Source organism: Corylus avellana, chromosome 6 (genome assembly GCF_965113065.1).
Source record: "Corylus avellana chromosome 6, dhCorAvel1.hap1.2, whole genome shotgun sequence".
Taxonomy (NCBI): Eukaryota; Viridiplantae; Streptophyta; class Magnoliopsida; order Fagales; family Betulaceae; genus Corylus; species Corylus avellana.
This window is the reverse complement of record NC_142495.1, coordinates 3824364-3840719: the sequence shown is the minus strand read 5'-3', so window position 1 is coordinate 3840719 and position 16356 is coordinate 3824364. Positions and strand designations below refer to the sequence as shown.

The window sequence follows — 16356 nt, the reverse complement described above, 5'->3', positions numbered from 1 at the left end:
CACCCCTTTGTTATTATATTATTTATGTTAGCCACTCTCCCGCAATGAATATATATATATATATATATATATACACACACACACACACACATATTTATGATATAATGCTTTACTTCGAAAGAATAATATACATGTATAATGCTAGCACGGAGAATAAAAACTTTTTCACCTTATCAATGGATAATCTTCATCCCATTTTAACTTCTAAACTCAATTTCAATGAGACAAATCAATATTCCAAGTCAAACAACGACATAACGAGGTGCTCTACCCCAAAAAAGACAAGACAAGATCGAAAAGAAAAAGAAAAAAAGACCAGGTATCTTCTTTGCTCACCTCAGTCCTTGGTTTGTGACATTTTATCCACTGAGCTCAGGAAACCCTCAAACCAATATGTTCTTATTCTTGAGCATTTTCACTTTTTTTTTTTTTTTTCTCCCTTTAATTAATTAATTAATTTTTATTATTATAGATTAGACCCAAGGAGCCACCTCGTTCACACCCATGCCTCATTTCTTGGACCCATTTCATATTTCCCGTTTAGCTATATAATCTACCCATGAGTATAGTGATAAGCTAAACTCAGCACTGGGCCGTCTGTGGATAACTGGACCACGACCTGTAGTTTGCAGCAAAAAATAGCTAGGAAAAAAAAAAAAAAAAAAAGGGTAATGGATTTCTTACGCAAGGTAGACCCTTCAACAGTTGAACAGTGATCAAACGAGAATAAGAGCACATAGTACGACACCAATCTTAACAAAATCTAAGTCAACGGTGTACTCCACCCAACATCTATCTGGGATTTATAAGCCAATCTCAAACCCCATTGCGGTCCTCTTGGAAGTATCAGGGCTATGAAAATCCAGAAACTAATAAAAGCAATCCAAGGTAAATGCCCTCTACACCAACGGAAAGACTTTTACCATGATACATGAATCCCGGAATGCGTCCTCTATAATGAAGATATACCTTCTTGACTGGACAACATCATCCACCTTAAAGACAAATGAAACACATTAAATTTCCAATTTACTGGTAAAATAATCTAAAATCATTGCACTTAAAGAAACCTAATTTGGCAGGCCAATCTAGCATCAAATAAAAAAAAAATCTCATGCCAAAAAGTGTCCAGCGACTAGGAACTTGAATCTCTTTTCTACAGAGCCACGTGGTGCTAGATTCAACACAATCCTCAACACTTCTATATAAACGAGCCACAATGGATTGGAGAAAAATAATCGTAAAAACCTTCTGAAAGTAAAAGAAAAGCACTAACAATCAAGCACAAAGCTATCTCACATAAAATATTTCATTGCTTCTAACATGTATATGACAGGATATGGCAAAGAGGAGACACGGGTAGAGAGACAAACGCAATCATGAATTTTAGTTGTTGCAAAATGAATGAGGTATGATCATGAGAGAGCCCTTTAGAGTTCCTTATTTATTTATTTTATTGGAAGGTTATAGTTTGTAGCACCCAATAACGAAACCAATTAACTTTTTTTCCTTTACATTTAAATGAGGTATGGCCCTAGCCCCTAGGTGCCTGAGGAAGTAACTGTGTTTATTAGGAAGAGGTGAGATTTAATTTAGAAATCAATTTTTTTTTGCAAAATTTTAAGAAATTATGCAAATTTTATCACATTTAACTGTTACAAATGAATTCCTTAAATGAGTTTCGACTTGCCATACTTGAAAGCCTAACGGTTCTAATCAATTGCTTAATGATTTCCTTAAATATATTTTAACTTACATATTCTGGAGTATTTACCGTGTAAATATAGAAGCATAAAAAAGGTGAGCATGCATTAGTGCATGACTCAGTATGGCAGAAAGTATACATGAATAGCATTTAAAGATCACTGGTTCGTAATATGTTTAAATTAGTATATATCGATTATACATGTAATATTCTCTCACTGCAGTGGACAAGAGATACCTTAACCAGATAGGCATGTGTATATCAATGGTTCCATCTTTAACTAGTCATTCCCTATTGTTAATTCTTAAATAAGGAGTAAATACTCCTGAAGCTGTAATTGGAAAATTTATCAAGAATTATCATATGAAGAGGTATTGCACAATAAAATACATCATTCCCTTATCACCACTTTTCCTGCCTAAACACAGAATGAAATCTTGTCATTTAAGAGGGCTAGGGGGAACAAAAAGAAGAGAGGAACAAGCTTATGTCGACTTTTGGGTATCATAATTACTTTCAATTGAAAAAACAAAATGAAGAGAAACTGTGACACTCATTCTATAACTAAATAAGAATAAAAGAAATGCAAATTTTAGGACGCAGCAGTGGGACATGGTATGGCTTACTCACCATTGTTGTTGAGCACACAGCAAGGTATCTACCACCAGTCACCGGCAGTAAATTGCCTGATCGATATGTGGCGGAATTTGCTTGATCTCAGTCCCAAGTTCTTGCTCAATCCTGTACCTATGGGGAAGAACACAAGGAAATTAAAAATCCTGAAACTACTACAAATAAATACCTCTTGATAACATTGAATATAAAAGAGAAAAAAAAATAAAATTGATAAGCCAAATTATTTACAAGTTAAAGCGGTCTTCATAGGTGATCAAATTCACAGCTAAACCAAGGTGCCCAAACCTTCCAGATCGACCAACCTGCATGTAAAATGAATATCAGTGAAGCATAGAACACATACATGGAGATATCTGTACGAATAAACTGTATCTTACATACCCTGTGCAGATATGTTTCTGAGTTCTTGGGAAAATCAAAGTTAATAACAACATTGACTGCTTGAATATCTATTCCTCTTGTAAATAAATCTGCCATTCCACCCACCCAAAAAAAACAACCAATAACCGGTTAAATATGAAACAGATATCAGGAAACAAATGGCAAAACACAGTATGCACATATAAAAAAAAAAGTAAAGCAAACAAATTGGTTAAAAATACAGCCAATATCATCTCTACAATATTAAAACTATTGACATGATCACCAATATCATTTCATAATGCTTTATATAACAAATGATATCCAATCATGTATTAGATCCATCTCCCCATAAACCAATATTCAATAATATGAGATTCAATCAGCAAAAAACTTTGTTTTTGTATAAACAGATCCAATCTGCACAATTATAGGGTTTTTGTCAAATAAAAAATATTTTGGAATCTACAATACTATGAATTTATTGAAACATTAAAAAAAAAAATTAAGTTGGTCTTAATAATTAGGGGGAAAATAGGAGATATAGGTGGTCATTAACAGCTACAAGACTGATTTATTAAAGCAACATACCAGTACAAACAAGATTCCTACATGCGCCATTACGGAAGTCATGAAACACTCTGTTACGATGGTCTTGCAGCATCTTTGCATGAATATAAAAACATGAATAACCAAGTTCTGTAATTTTCTTGGCCAACAGTTCAACCCGATTCACTGAATTGCAGAAGATGATAGATTGGTTTATTTGCAGCTGAAATTAAAAAAAAAAAAAAAAAAAAAAGACATTATATTATATTCATTAATCTATGGGAAAGAAAGAACACATGCATCAAAAGTTCATAAGAAAACAAACCTTAGAGAAAAGAGTGTTTAGGCAGTGGACTTTCTGTCTCTCCTCAACAAAAGCATAAAATTGTGTGATACCCTTTAGAGTAAGCTCATCCATAAGATTAATAACATAAGGCTTTTGTAGATATCTATCTTTAAAGTCCTTGACTGTAACAGGAAATGTGGCTGAAAACATCAAAATTTGACGATGTTCAGGCAGAAATCGAATCAGCTGCTCTACTGAAGGTTGAAATTCCGGAGATAAAAGCTTATCAGCCTAAGACACATAAAAGAACACAGGTCTTCAGATTTTGGCAGCTCATGACATCTAAACCAACCAAATTGCATTTATAATAAGAATCAAGCAAAAACATCATTGTCATAATTCTATTCCACATTAGTTAAATTTGAACTAGAATAAAAAAACCAAAAAGAGGCCATGAGGATCTGGACATAATCAGGGGATCTACAAAAAGAAAATTCACCTCAGAATCATACAAGTGAAAATGTATATCATAATGATAGCTACTTCAAGTGGAAATCAAAGCCTTATTATATTTCCCAAGTTTCTGGTAGAATCTTGAACCATTTGAAATATTCTAAATTGTCAATTGGAAAAGCAAAACTGCTACTTTACCTATAAACTTGACCCCCCAAAAAATGCTAAGCACAAATGAATGTTCAGATTTTTTTTAACAATTAACGAAAATGATAAAAGAAAAAAATGTTGAAATGCACATAAGAAAATAATCACCATCTCAACATCCTAGAATACTCGTACTTTTTTCTTAAAACAGAATATAAAGTGAAAAATAAACCATCATTGTCAACAAAACTAAAATATCAAGCATTTACCTCATCCATAACAAGCATAGAACAGTCTTTCAAAATGCAAACTCCTTTTTTTGCAAGATCTAATATTCTTCCAGGAGTTCCAACAAGTAAATGAACTGGTTGATATAAGCGCATGATATCATCCTTCAAGCTGGTACCACCCGTTGTAACCATAACTTGGATTTTCAAATGCTTGCCGAGCTCTTTACAGACTTGAGATGTTTGAAGAGCCAACTCTCGAGTTGGAACAAGTATAACAACTGCATGAAAAAGACATTCAAGTTAATACACAATGATGACAAACAAGTATCAACATGAACTCCAAATGTGTACTACCAGTGCAATGAACATGATAATAACAACTCTTTGTAAATCTCAATTATCTACTGGAGGCACCATATTCTCATGTTTAATAATCACAAACCTTATCATGCAACTGAAACTACAAATGCTATGCAAGTACATGTATTCAGATGCCAGTGATCAAACCTTGAATAGCATTGTTATCTTGATCAATTTTTTCCAATGCCGGAATGCAAAATGCAGCCGTTTTTCCAGTTCCATTTTTTGCTCTAGCAAGAATATCACTTCCAGTTAACGCAATAGGAATACTTTCTTCCTGAATTGGAGATGGTCTTTCAAAGCCTTTTTCATATATTCCCATAAGCAACTCACGCTTCAGAAAGTAGTCCTCAAATTCATTTCCCTTAGTTGCTGTCACATCCTGAACAAAAAAATTAATGACCACATCAGTGCTAATTTGAAGGTTATAACATAAGGCTACATCTCCAGACATAATTTTAATTTACATGTCCAACCCCAATAAATAAACCAATTCATAAAGCTTTGTAGCTATATAATCATGATACACATAAGTAGATCCAAATAACATCAATAAACTTATTGTATTTGTTCATAGCTTATTGTTTTTCCATGCCAAAACCAGGACACTGAGTGGGTACTGACATTTTTTCTACAGTGCAGAAGAAATGGTTACGAAGTCATTCAAACTTTGGAAATCATAGAAATAGCAGATATTATTTTTCCCTTCTACGCATATACAGAAATCAAAACATTTAAACCCTGAAACCAATAGAATTAGCAGGCAATTATTCCATCCGTATGTGAACATCACAATAAGGAAACTAGATTTATCATAAATGTGTAGCTGAAGTTCACACAAAAACCAGGGCAAAACCTCCCCAAATTCATTCAGCCACAAAGCAGTTTAATGTCCTCATACCCAAATATTTATTGTAACAAAGAATAGTATTAATAATTAACCAAAATAACATCAAAGCTGAAAATATCACAGAACTGTGGTCATTTTCTGTAGAAGAATCTTGTGTCTAAAATAAAAAAATTTCAACCAACCAGCACATCTGACAATAAAATTCTAGTTTGTCACTTTGTTATAAAGGTCTTTTAAGCAGTGAACAAGGGTCGTAAATATACACAGGCCAGTACCTTTATATTCACTGGCATGCTACTTCACCCACAGGGGACATTGTCCAAGAGTTAATAAGATATAAGATAGAGAGATTTGGTGAAGCAGTTATAATCTTGAAGGGTGTTTTATGCAGTTCATAGAGAAAGTAGGGTGCCAATGTAATCTGAAACGTGTTCTATAATTTAAATAACACGTTATTTAAATTTTCACTACATTTAAATTTATGTAGAAATTTACACATGGCTAGGGTTGCGCCCCTTTGCGCTTTGTTTATTACATCTTTATTACTTATCAAAAAAAAAAAAAATTTAAATAACATGGTAGCCTATCTCTGCCACAGGATTAATTTTCACTACCATTTAGCCATGTGTAACACCACATTCCACCAAGAGTAGTGGGGAGAAATAGAGGCAACACAATGCTAAAAACAAGTACGTGGCAGCTATATATTGCATACAATAATTCATAACAAAAAGCATTTAAAATCATACCTCAGTTCTGTAGCGTGTATCAGGGGACGGTATGTTTAGCCTTGCTTTCCAATCTTGCGAACTAGAGATGAAAAATAGAGAACAAAGGGATAGCAATTCAGATTTCATGCAACTCTAAGCCCTAAGATATGTAATTCACAGAAATTGAAACAGAAACAATTTAGCAAACAATTGAACATCAACAGATATAACAAGAAACTACATGGAATCAAAAAAAGAAATATTTGAGAATCTCAGCTTGATCTCCAATAAAATGTGCGTGATCATTTTGCAAATTCAAGGACCACGTGAAAGATACTAGTCTATAAAAAACCTTCGCAACTATCTTCATGATATGTTCTACCATATCCTCCATAAGAACCATGATACTAAATCAACGCCTTTCCAACAAAGAAATCAATGGTGACTGTAACTGGAAAACACTTCAATCATACTATAAGACAAACAAACCCCACCGGGAGGTGTAATTCTTACTAAAACACCTCCTAAAGGACTAAATTTGCAAGAAAAAGTTTCCTTAATTTATTAATTGTTAATGTTTGAATCATAAGAGGAGTTCATTCATATTACAGGTGTTCTCATATCTGTACCATGGAAGGAGTTCATTCATATTCACATATGTCCCTAGTACAAGTTGTTGATCTCATTCATCTGACTAGATCCATAGTATGGTTCCTTCACATGTCATCTGAATGATAGATAGCATTAAGAGTTGGTGCAGATAACAGTATAACATGATTAGGTGTGCCAAAATATCAATTGAATTAGATGAGAATCGAATCCACGAAATACAAGGGAGCAACGGGGGAGGGGGGGGGGGGTTATTAAAAAAAAATCTCTCCCTTTAAGCATTAATTACCCAATCGGCAATCGCACAGTTACTGGGCCATCCCAACTATAACAAAGGAGAACAGCTCCTAATACAAATAGCTAAAGCTTCTAACACGTATACACCAGCCAAATAAGCCACCCTATACAAAGTGAGTCCTATTAAAAGACACCGCTTTATACACACATCAAAAAAAGATCTGCTACATATATGTATAAGCTTTCCAAATAGTGACCCTCCTTACCCCATTAAAAAAAAAACCAATTACCCATTTAAATAAACCTACAAGCTACTCCAGGATAATTAACTCGGCAACCTTAATACCAACTCATAGTAAATCAATAATCACCAACCACTAAAAGAAATACAAAGAAACACCAAGGAAATACAAGTCAAGCATTCCAATTAACACTGTAATTCCTTTCAGCTTATCATTACTTCCACATTCTTATTTTACTTTTACTTTTCTTAACTACGACACCTCAAGCACAATTCAGAGGCCAACAATCCCTAAATTTCAACGACCAAAAAAATTAAATTACACAAAACGAATAAGGCTATCATTCTACCTTAATACTCCTCTAATTCCAGGCATTCCATCAACATTTCCACAACAGGACATTCACACTTAATAGCTGAATAGAACAGAATAGCATAATACATTCAAACATAAACAAAAATACAGCTTATATATCTGAGGGAAACGCACCTCGAGTCCACGGCCTCGGACTGCACGGTCTTCTCGACCTCGTCGATGCCCGAATCGACACCGCCCAACTGGCCCCTCCTAAGCCACTGTTGCTGCTGCTGATGCTGCTGCTGCTGTTGATGCTGCTGTTGATGCTGCTGCTGTTGCTGCTGCTGCTGATGATACTGCTGTTGCTGGTGGTGGTGATTGTGCTGTTGCACCATGCTCCTCTGCACGTACTGTTGCTGTGGAGCCCTCGACTGGAACGCCGGGTTCGCGTTCATGCCTCCACCTCGGCCCATGCCCATCCCCGGCAGATACCTCCCTCTACTGTTGTTCATCGAACCGGTTCGAATCAAACCCCACCCAAAAGGTCGAAAACCAGGGTTTGCTGGAGAACCACGACTCTAGGGTTTCCTGCTGGTAGCGATCGTTAAATTATAACAAAAACCGTGTCCCTTCTAGCGCTCGATGGAGATTTTTCCAGAGAATAAAAACCTAAGTAGAGAATAATTCTAAAGCTAGGGTTTATAAATGGCAGGATCGCAAATTGAAGCGGAACCAAGAGCAAAGAGTCTGCAATCGGCGAATATAGAAAGAAAAAAAAAACCTTCTTACGCAGCTAGGGTTTCCTGGTGGCAGGATCGCAAATTAAAGCAAATTTAAAAACGGTTAGAACGAGTAAAGATTCAATTCCAAAGCCCAAGAAAGAAGCAGTGAAAGAAATTAGGGTTTAATACAGAAGCTCGAGAAACAAAGAAAAAAAAAAAAAAAAAAAAAGGAGAAGCGATTAATGACCTAGGGTTGTGATTTTTACAGATCTATAAGATCGGAAACGAGAGGAGGCTGATGTCTTTGAATTGGCAAAGCCAGAGAAATGGGAGGGCTCAGTTGGGTTTGATGGTTGCGGAAACACAAGAAGGAAATGACGAACTCGCACCGCGCTGAGGAGCAAGTGAGCATCTTAGGGCATCGTCAGAAAAAAGAGAGATTGTTTCTAATTTGCTTAACGGCCCCGCTTTCTTTGTTTTTTTCGTTTAAACTACCGACTCGGTTAGCTTTTTTGTTTTCGCCTTTTTCCCCCATATAATAAATCCTTCTTTTTAAAATCAAACAAAAACACTCTATGAGTTAAAACATAAAAATAGAAGGAATAATTTAGGAAAAAAAAAGAAAAAGATAAAGTTTATATACTCTTCAAATTACCACTAAATTGATAATGTATGTCTTAAACTTTCAATTGTGACAATATCATCCTCAAATGTTTCCCTAAGATTAGCAAAAAGATAAAAATACCCTTATATATTTCTCAATAAGACAAAAATATCTCTATAAATTAAAAAAAAAAATTAAAAATTTTAATTTAAAAAGAACGATTTTTTAAAAATAAAAAAAATTTCTTTTTTTTTTAAATGGAAATTTTTATTTAAAAAAATAAAGAATTTTTATTTAAAAAAAAATTGTTTTAGAAAACGAAAATTTTTATTTTCTTAAACGGAAATTGTTAATTTTAAAAAAACAGAAACTTTTATTTAAAAAAGTTATAAAACAAAACAAAAAATTTCAATTTTTATAACCAAAAACAAAATTAATTTATTTTTTTTCTTATAAAAAGGATTTTTTTTTTTAAATTTGCCACCCTTTGAATTTTTTTTTAGAAGTTTTAGTGTTTTTTTTAAAAAAAAAAAAAAAAAATTATTAAGGGTAGTTTCGTCATTGGAGGGAACATTGACAATTTTTGGTAGTTTGAAAAGATATTCTCACAATTGAAAATTTGGATGGGACATTATCAATTTGGTAGTAGTTTGAGGGGTGTATGTGAAATTTTTCCAAAAAAAAAAAACATAATATAATAGCAAGAATGTTTAAGCAAAATAAACTATTTTAAAATATATTTGTTAGTAATGTTAATTGTCATTCTCATGTCTTCTTTGTATCTTCTCAAAATTAATACTTTTTCTTTAAAAAAAAAAAAAAAAATTATCATTAGATCTAAATTTAATAATAATTTATCACAAATCTTAATTTTAAAAAAACACTAAAAAAAAAAAAAAAAACATAGATTTTCTATTTAGCACTACTAGAAAATGGTTTTAAAATCCATCCAAGCAGTCTATAACAAAGAATGTATTTTTTAATTAACTTGTTTTTATTATTAGTTTGGGAAATTAGAAGTTATTAAATTTATTGGCACATATTAACGTCTTTAACTATAAATATTATTAAATTTATCCAATCGACACTTTACACATTAGACGAACCAATCAGATGCGGTGTCGAGGTGTTTGACCGCCCCTGTTTGCAGCTTTTGCTGTGCAGTATTTGTTGGCGTTGAATAAAAAAAAAAAAATAGTCAGCGTTATTGAGCTTCAAAAACGGATAAGAAAACAGGGGGGAAAATAGGAAAAATAGGAAATATTGAAATGGTAATGGAAAGGGACATTCCTTTTTGTGGTTGGAACTGGAAAGATGATGGGATCTTTACAAAGTGCCTTCTTCTTTTTCCCCTGTAGGTCATATCATGTTTTTGCTTTTTTGTTTTACTCTTATGATTTATTATATCTAATAAAGGAGAAAATGATGGAGGATCTGATGCATTGCCTAACACAGTCGTGAAAGAGATGTGGATAAAAATTTAAATTCCACATACAATACCAAACCTTATGTTGCAAGTCACAATCTCGAACCTCAATTAATGCGGATAGATTGAGATCTTTAGCAATTTTATTCTACGGATTGCTAGCAATTCGAGCAGTAAATATGAAATAACTAATATAGAGCCTACCTACTCAAGCAAATTTTGGTCTGCCCACTACACGCTTAAGTAGATGGATTCCGTAGAAACTCTCATGTTTGTTGTCTGATCATGCCTAGTCATCTATGAAATGAGACGGCACCAGCAATAGGAATGTATTCTCCATACTATATGTTTCACTTTAAGGTAAAAAAAATAATGTATTTGAAAATAACACTGGGCTGGCCAAGCTTCATGAAACGGAGGTCGTTGGGATAAAAATAATAATAATAATATAAATACAAGGAAACATAATTTGAATACAACAAGATGTATCATCATATCCTATAGCTATCTCTTTGAAGGAAAGCAAGTTGTTTCACCATCTGCCATTTTCAGCACCAACCTTACCTTCAGAAGCTCTTCCTGTGGAGGATGCCAACTCCACTCTCAGATTGTCAACCTTTTCCTTCAAGACCGAGACATCCAAAGCAGCAAGAATCCCCTCCTTTATCTCTGCTTGCAATTTTTCTACACCTTTTGAAGTTGAGCCTTTTGCTATCTCCTCCTTCAACTCCTTAAGTTTGCTCCTAAGGCCTGCTTCATCTATTACCCTCTCAATCTCCTCTTGAATCTCTTTGTTCAATTCCACAATCTTCTTTCTTAAATCTGGAGTTGAAGTTGCCACCTTTCTCTTAGTCACCCCAACAATATCCAAGTTAGCTGACTTAAGAATCTCCTCTAGCTCTTTCCTTGCTCTCTCCACTTCCTCTGCTAAATCTTTGTTTATGGAATCCCCTTTGGATGATTTTTCCTGAGCATTCTTCAGAACTTCTATCTTTGCTTTGATATCAGGTGGTATTTTCTGATTAATCTCTGCCTTCAGTTTCTTACTTTTCTCTGTAATCTCAATGAACCTGCTAACCAATCTTAACTTTGCAAGCTTGTACTTTAACCCAAGGTAGGCCCCCGGCTGCAACAAGTTCTGTTTAAATTCCTGCATTATTTCATACATGTCCTCCTTTACATTACCATCAGGGGGGTGATCAGGTGGATTTGGGGCTTTGGATAACTCTGCCTTAGTCGATTCAAACTTTTCTTGCAACCCCATTGAAATGAATGCTCTGCTAATCTCCTGGTTTACATCTTGCTTGAGTTTTTCAACTGCTTCAATGGCAGTTGAATTGGATGGTCCTGCTTCAAGAATCTTCTTTAGATTGTCAAGCTCTGACACCATATCAGCAGTCTTTGGCATGCTGTTGTCTGATGGCTTCATGTTGCGTTTCCTCTCTGGCTCCACAGGAATGCCTTCTTGGAAACCTCCGATTGACCGGAATTTGAGCCTACGGTGGTTCAACAACTCTTTCTTATCCATATTTGCCAATTCCTATGAATTTTAAGTAAGATAAATGACACCCCAGAAACATATCTAGTAAGATGAAAAGTTATAATGATAAAATGTTCTTTCATTATTATTTCCTAAAAAATCAGGCAATGGTTGGAAAATATGTTTAGGAATAGAACTTCAATGCATAAATTTATTTTCCTATCCATGTGTGTAGAATGATAAATATCACATACCTTCATGGCCTGGGTGATTGCAAGCTTAATTTGTTGGGAAGTCCAAAGAGGATCTTTATGTGCACCACCAAGAGGCTCCTGCAAATGCCAAATAATGACAAAATCCGTACCACCTGAGTTGATCATCAATCAGTAATAACAAAATACAAAAGAGTTTGGAATCTTATAATTTTCATTTTCAGCCCAAATTGTTGTAGTACTCAGGACCAAAGTGCTTACAGGAATTATACCATCAGCAATTTTGAGCCTGTAATGTTCTTGGGCAGTTATCCTGAGTCTTTCAGCTGCCTGCACTAGTTTAAAACTACACCTGATCAATTAAAATGGCCCACATTCCAATTAATCACAAGTTACGACCACCATATCATTCGATTACCTTAGGAGCTGCTTGGGAAGATTTCCATAATATTGCAGCACATGCTTCAGGACTGGTTAAAGAAACATTAGAACCACCAAGACTATGAGAAATGCTAAGGAGCAGCTATAAACATAGGCAACTAAGGTGGAACTAAGAATTCATTGATTCAATTTTATATAGTAAATTAATGTGTACCAATTTCATGATTTAAATTCTTCAACTATCCTGATGTACTTTCTTTTGATAGCTTTTGAAGGGAATACTTAAAAGACAGAAGAAAGAATAAGAATAGCACCTTGCAACATAGAAAGCAGAGTTCTCTAGCATAAACAATTTATTGGCACAAGCAATGGCAAGAGCTCCACCTGAACCACCTTCACCTGTTACAACTGTTACTATGGGCACTTTCAGACCAAACATTGTCCTTAAGTTCTGGGCTATTGCTTCACCCTGGATAAATAAAGACCAATTCATCTTTAATTATGCATGACAGAAGTACATCAAAGACAAAACAACTTGCAAGGTGAGAAGATGGTTGCCAACACACTTGGCCAAGTTCCTCAGATTTGAGATCAGCAAAGGCCCCTGGAGTGTCAACAAATGTTACAATAGGAAAACCATGATGATCAGCATACTTCATCATACGCAAAGCCTTCCGATAACTGTTTGCAGACATTTGTTTCAGTGAACTCAATCAGTATTTATTAAAAAAAATGAAAAAGATGCACAAAGCTGAGAATTATGCATCACTTTCACATCTCAATTGTGCCCCCTCAGGAATTACATAATAAAATTTGTAACTCAAATTTTTGAAAATGGGTTCAAATATTTGGAGTCTTGTATACTTCAAATAGGCTAATAATCTATCTAATTAAGATCTTGACACATACCCATGAGGAGTTGGCATTGCAAAGTTGCGTGCAATGTTCTCCTTTGTGTTCCTACCTTTCTGGTGGCCTATAAACATGTAGCTCTTACCATCCATGCTGCCAATACCAGTCACAATGGCAGGGTCATCATAGCCTGCACGGTCTCCATGGAGTTCCACCCACTATGAGATTGAGGATCTTAAGTAAGAAATTGCACTTTATATAGAGCTACAATAAAATATAAAAGAGTATTACAAGTGACAAACTACCTTCTCTGTGATATCCAATATATAGTCAAGAACTGTTGGTCTGTTGGGATGTCGAGCAATAGTTAGGCGTTGGATGGGTGTCAAATGTGTATATAAGTCTCTGAGAGCCTGAACTTGAAGTAGAGAAATAGCTAGAGTGATGGTTACATGAATATATAAAAGAAAAAGAAAGTCAAGTAGCAATGTGGATTGCAACTTTACCAAGAATAAGCAAAATAATAATTGAATATCTGTCAATAAGATTGATAAGATTCCACGCCACTCAACACAGTAAAGCTCATCATAGTTCATAACAAGATCCCCTGATTCACATGCCCATTTCTATTTTTACAGTACAGCCAAAAATCTTGTTTCACTTTCTCTAACCACATTCTTTTGGCTATTTCCACTCATGCTCGCAACACCTTTATACAATTTACCCCATGGAGAAATTTACTCCCGGTAATGATCAGACTGTTAGGATTTTACCACAAGTAAAGGTTTCACAGTTGATGTTGCTGATGTAATTTAATTAGTTAGAATCTTCACAACAGGCACAGCAGATGCCAGAAGAAAATAGGAATATAGGTGCTAAAACTGAAATTGTTTGCAAAGACAGAAAAAAATAAAAATGGCTTATCATTTATTTGTAATTTTTCCTTTTGTTAAAAAAATTGCTTAGAACTAGAAGGCCATCTCAGACTTGGTTATAATCAAATAAAAATTTCTTGAACTTACAACCCAATATGAAAAAGGCAGCAGCTATAGAACTGGTGTTTGAAAATTCAGACAATAGAAACTAAACACTTTGGAAATTCACCTGTTGATACTTGCTTTCCAAAGCACCAATTTGATCACTAAAATCTAGACCAGTTTCATCAGCCATCCTACGTACCTGAAAGAAAGATAGTAGTAATACTAAACAGTAGATATATGATGGGGATGAAAGATCTGAGATCCATGTTGGTAGCTTAAGAATAAAATGTGATGTTTAACAGAAACATCTAGAAGACATAAGCATTACTGAATGGCTCTTCATGCTTATTCAATTACCAAAAGTTTCTAAACTCTAATGCCAGTTTTAATTTGTAGTGAACTTGTTTAATAAAAACATAGAACTTATTGACATGAAGTTCCCCAACTGAGCAACTTACCTCAATAATCTTTTTCTCTAGATCAACCAATGGCTTTTCGAATGGAAGTGTGACTGGTTTTGGTTTCTCAGTTAAAGGCTTGAAGTGAGACAGGTAAGTCAAGTGACCACTGGTGATATTTGGATCAATATCATCCGGCCATGGATAATCATGCTGCTTTCCCTTTCTGACTTTTGCAATGACACAAAACCCATTTCTGCTTCTAATCACAGAACCTTCAAAAGCCTTTGACCAATTTCTGTTTTCTCCTCTAAATGAAGTTTTGAATAAATAGCTAGCGAAAAAGTCCTTGCCAAAATACAGATGTGACCTGGATTCAAAGCCTTGATTTCTGCCTTCTCTTTGTCCTCCACACTTTCCAGTTAATATTGATAAGGTAGCCATTTCAACATTGAAATCTCTGTGCAGATACCAGAGTTAATACACAAATGCCTCTTCACCTGGGCTGCATTCCTGCCATTACATCCCTACAAAAAATGAGTTCCTTTTTTCTTTTTATAGTTCAGAATCTCTCTGCTAGGAGCCAGAATCATATTCTCCATTTTTTCATGCATATTAAACTAGTCTGAAATTTGAGAAAACTTCAAAGCAAGAAAGAAAGTGACGGTATGGTTGATCATTGGGAAAATTTAATGTAGTAAAAGACGAGAATTATAGCTTAAAATGTTTGAGGAGGCTTTACTATGCTGGCGTGAAGAGTAAGCTAATTGGATACCTTTACTATACGGGAGTGAAGGCTGCCGGAGAGGCGAAGAAGCTTAGCAATAAGTCAATAACATCTCAGATGAATAAGCAAACTGTGGCTAAGATGTTTGAGGACCCAACAGTTGGGGTAGTATTTTACTGCACAAAAACTGTCAGCATTTCCTGGTTCACTCCGATTGCTTGGGAGAGTTGCCTTCAAAACAAAGCATTTTGTGTTTTGCGCAGAGCTATACAGTGCAGACCAACTGCTATTGGATAGTGAGAGCCACGTGCGTGAAGGGTGAGTGGCGTGGGTGTTGACATGCATTTATCCAGAAGATACACGTGTCATTACAGTTTGGGATAACTGATGACTCTCATCTATAAAAGTAGCCCACCATTGATAGTAGGACCATCATGGTATGGGGTAAGGTTTTACGTTTTTCATTAAAATACTTTTCATTAAACGGCTCAAAATTGGTTTTAGGCTTTTAGCTTTAAGTCCCATTAAAATAGTTTTTCAACGAAAACACAAAAAATATAAAAGTTTTAAAAACACTTATCGCACTTTTTCCAATATAAATTCACCGAAAATCACTTATTACATTTATATCATATTAAAACACTTTTCAAAATCATTATCAAACATACCCTTCTTATATGAGCTCAACCTACATATTCTATGGCAATGCATTAATTAGAGGTTAACAAAGGTCTATGGTTCTCTGGTTTTTTCATTTTGCCCTCCAAAAAGGACTACCGGGGTGACTAGTGATGGGCAAACCATACGAGTGTTTGGGACTCATTTACTTGACAAAATGCCCAATAAGTTACACGTTCCCACAAGAACCAAGAAATACAAAATATATATATATATTGACAAGCA

General features: G+C 34.7%; 2 protein-coding genes across 3 annotated transcripts; both read right to left on the bottom strand.

The window, feature by feature from the left end:
- Window positions 1-652: 652 nt before the first annotated feature.
- Window positions 653-8859, bottom strand: LOC132186835 (DEAD-box ATP-dependent RNA helicase 8). Its single transcript, XM_059600929.2, has 10 exons — window positions 7864-8859; window positions 6326-6386; window positions 4874-5108; window positions 4406-4644; window positions 3576-3827; window positions 3293-3473; window positions 2723-2811; window positions 2570-2643; window positions 2336-2452; window positions 653-995 (listed from the first exon to the last, which is right to left on the bottom strand). The coding sequence occupies exons 1-9, from the start codon at window positions 8181-8183 to the stop codon at window positions 2374-2376; spliced, it is 1530 nt and encodes a 509-aa protein (XP_059456912.2). The 5' UTR covers window positions 8184-8859; the 3' UTR covers window positions 653-995; window positions 2336-2373.
- A 1969-nt stretch (window positions 8860-10828) lies between these two features.
- On the bottom strand, window positions 10829-15680 carry LOC132186823 (acetyl-coenzyme A carboxylase carboxyl transferase subunit alpha, chloroplastic). Of its 2 annotated transcripts, none has more exons than XM_059600909.2 (11): window positions 15502-15680; window positions 14787-15253; window positions 14453-14527; window positions 13654-13761; window positions 13406-13566; window positions 13063-13177; window positions 12811-12965; window positions 12534-12585; window positions 12377-12445; window positions 12158-12235; window positions 10829-11963 (listed from the first exon to the last, which is right to left on the bottom strand). In XM_059600909.2, exons 2-11 carry the CDS (start codon window positions 15168-15170, stop codon window positions 10956-10958), a joined length of 2205 nt encoding a protein of 734 aa, XP_059456892.2. In that variant the 5' UTR covers window positions 15171-15253; window positions 15502-15680; the 3' UTR covers window positions 10829-10955. The 2 variants fall into 2 exon arrangements, with proteins under 2 accessions (XP_059456892.2, XP_088374014.1); XM_088517888.1 differs by having other exon boundaries at window positions 12158-12270; window positions 12388-12445; window positions 14787-15239.
- Between the last annotated feature and the right edge of the window lie 676 nt (window positions 15681-16356).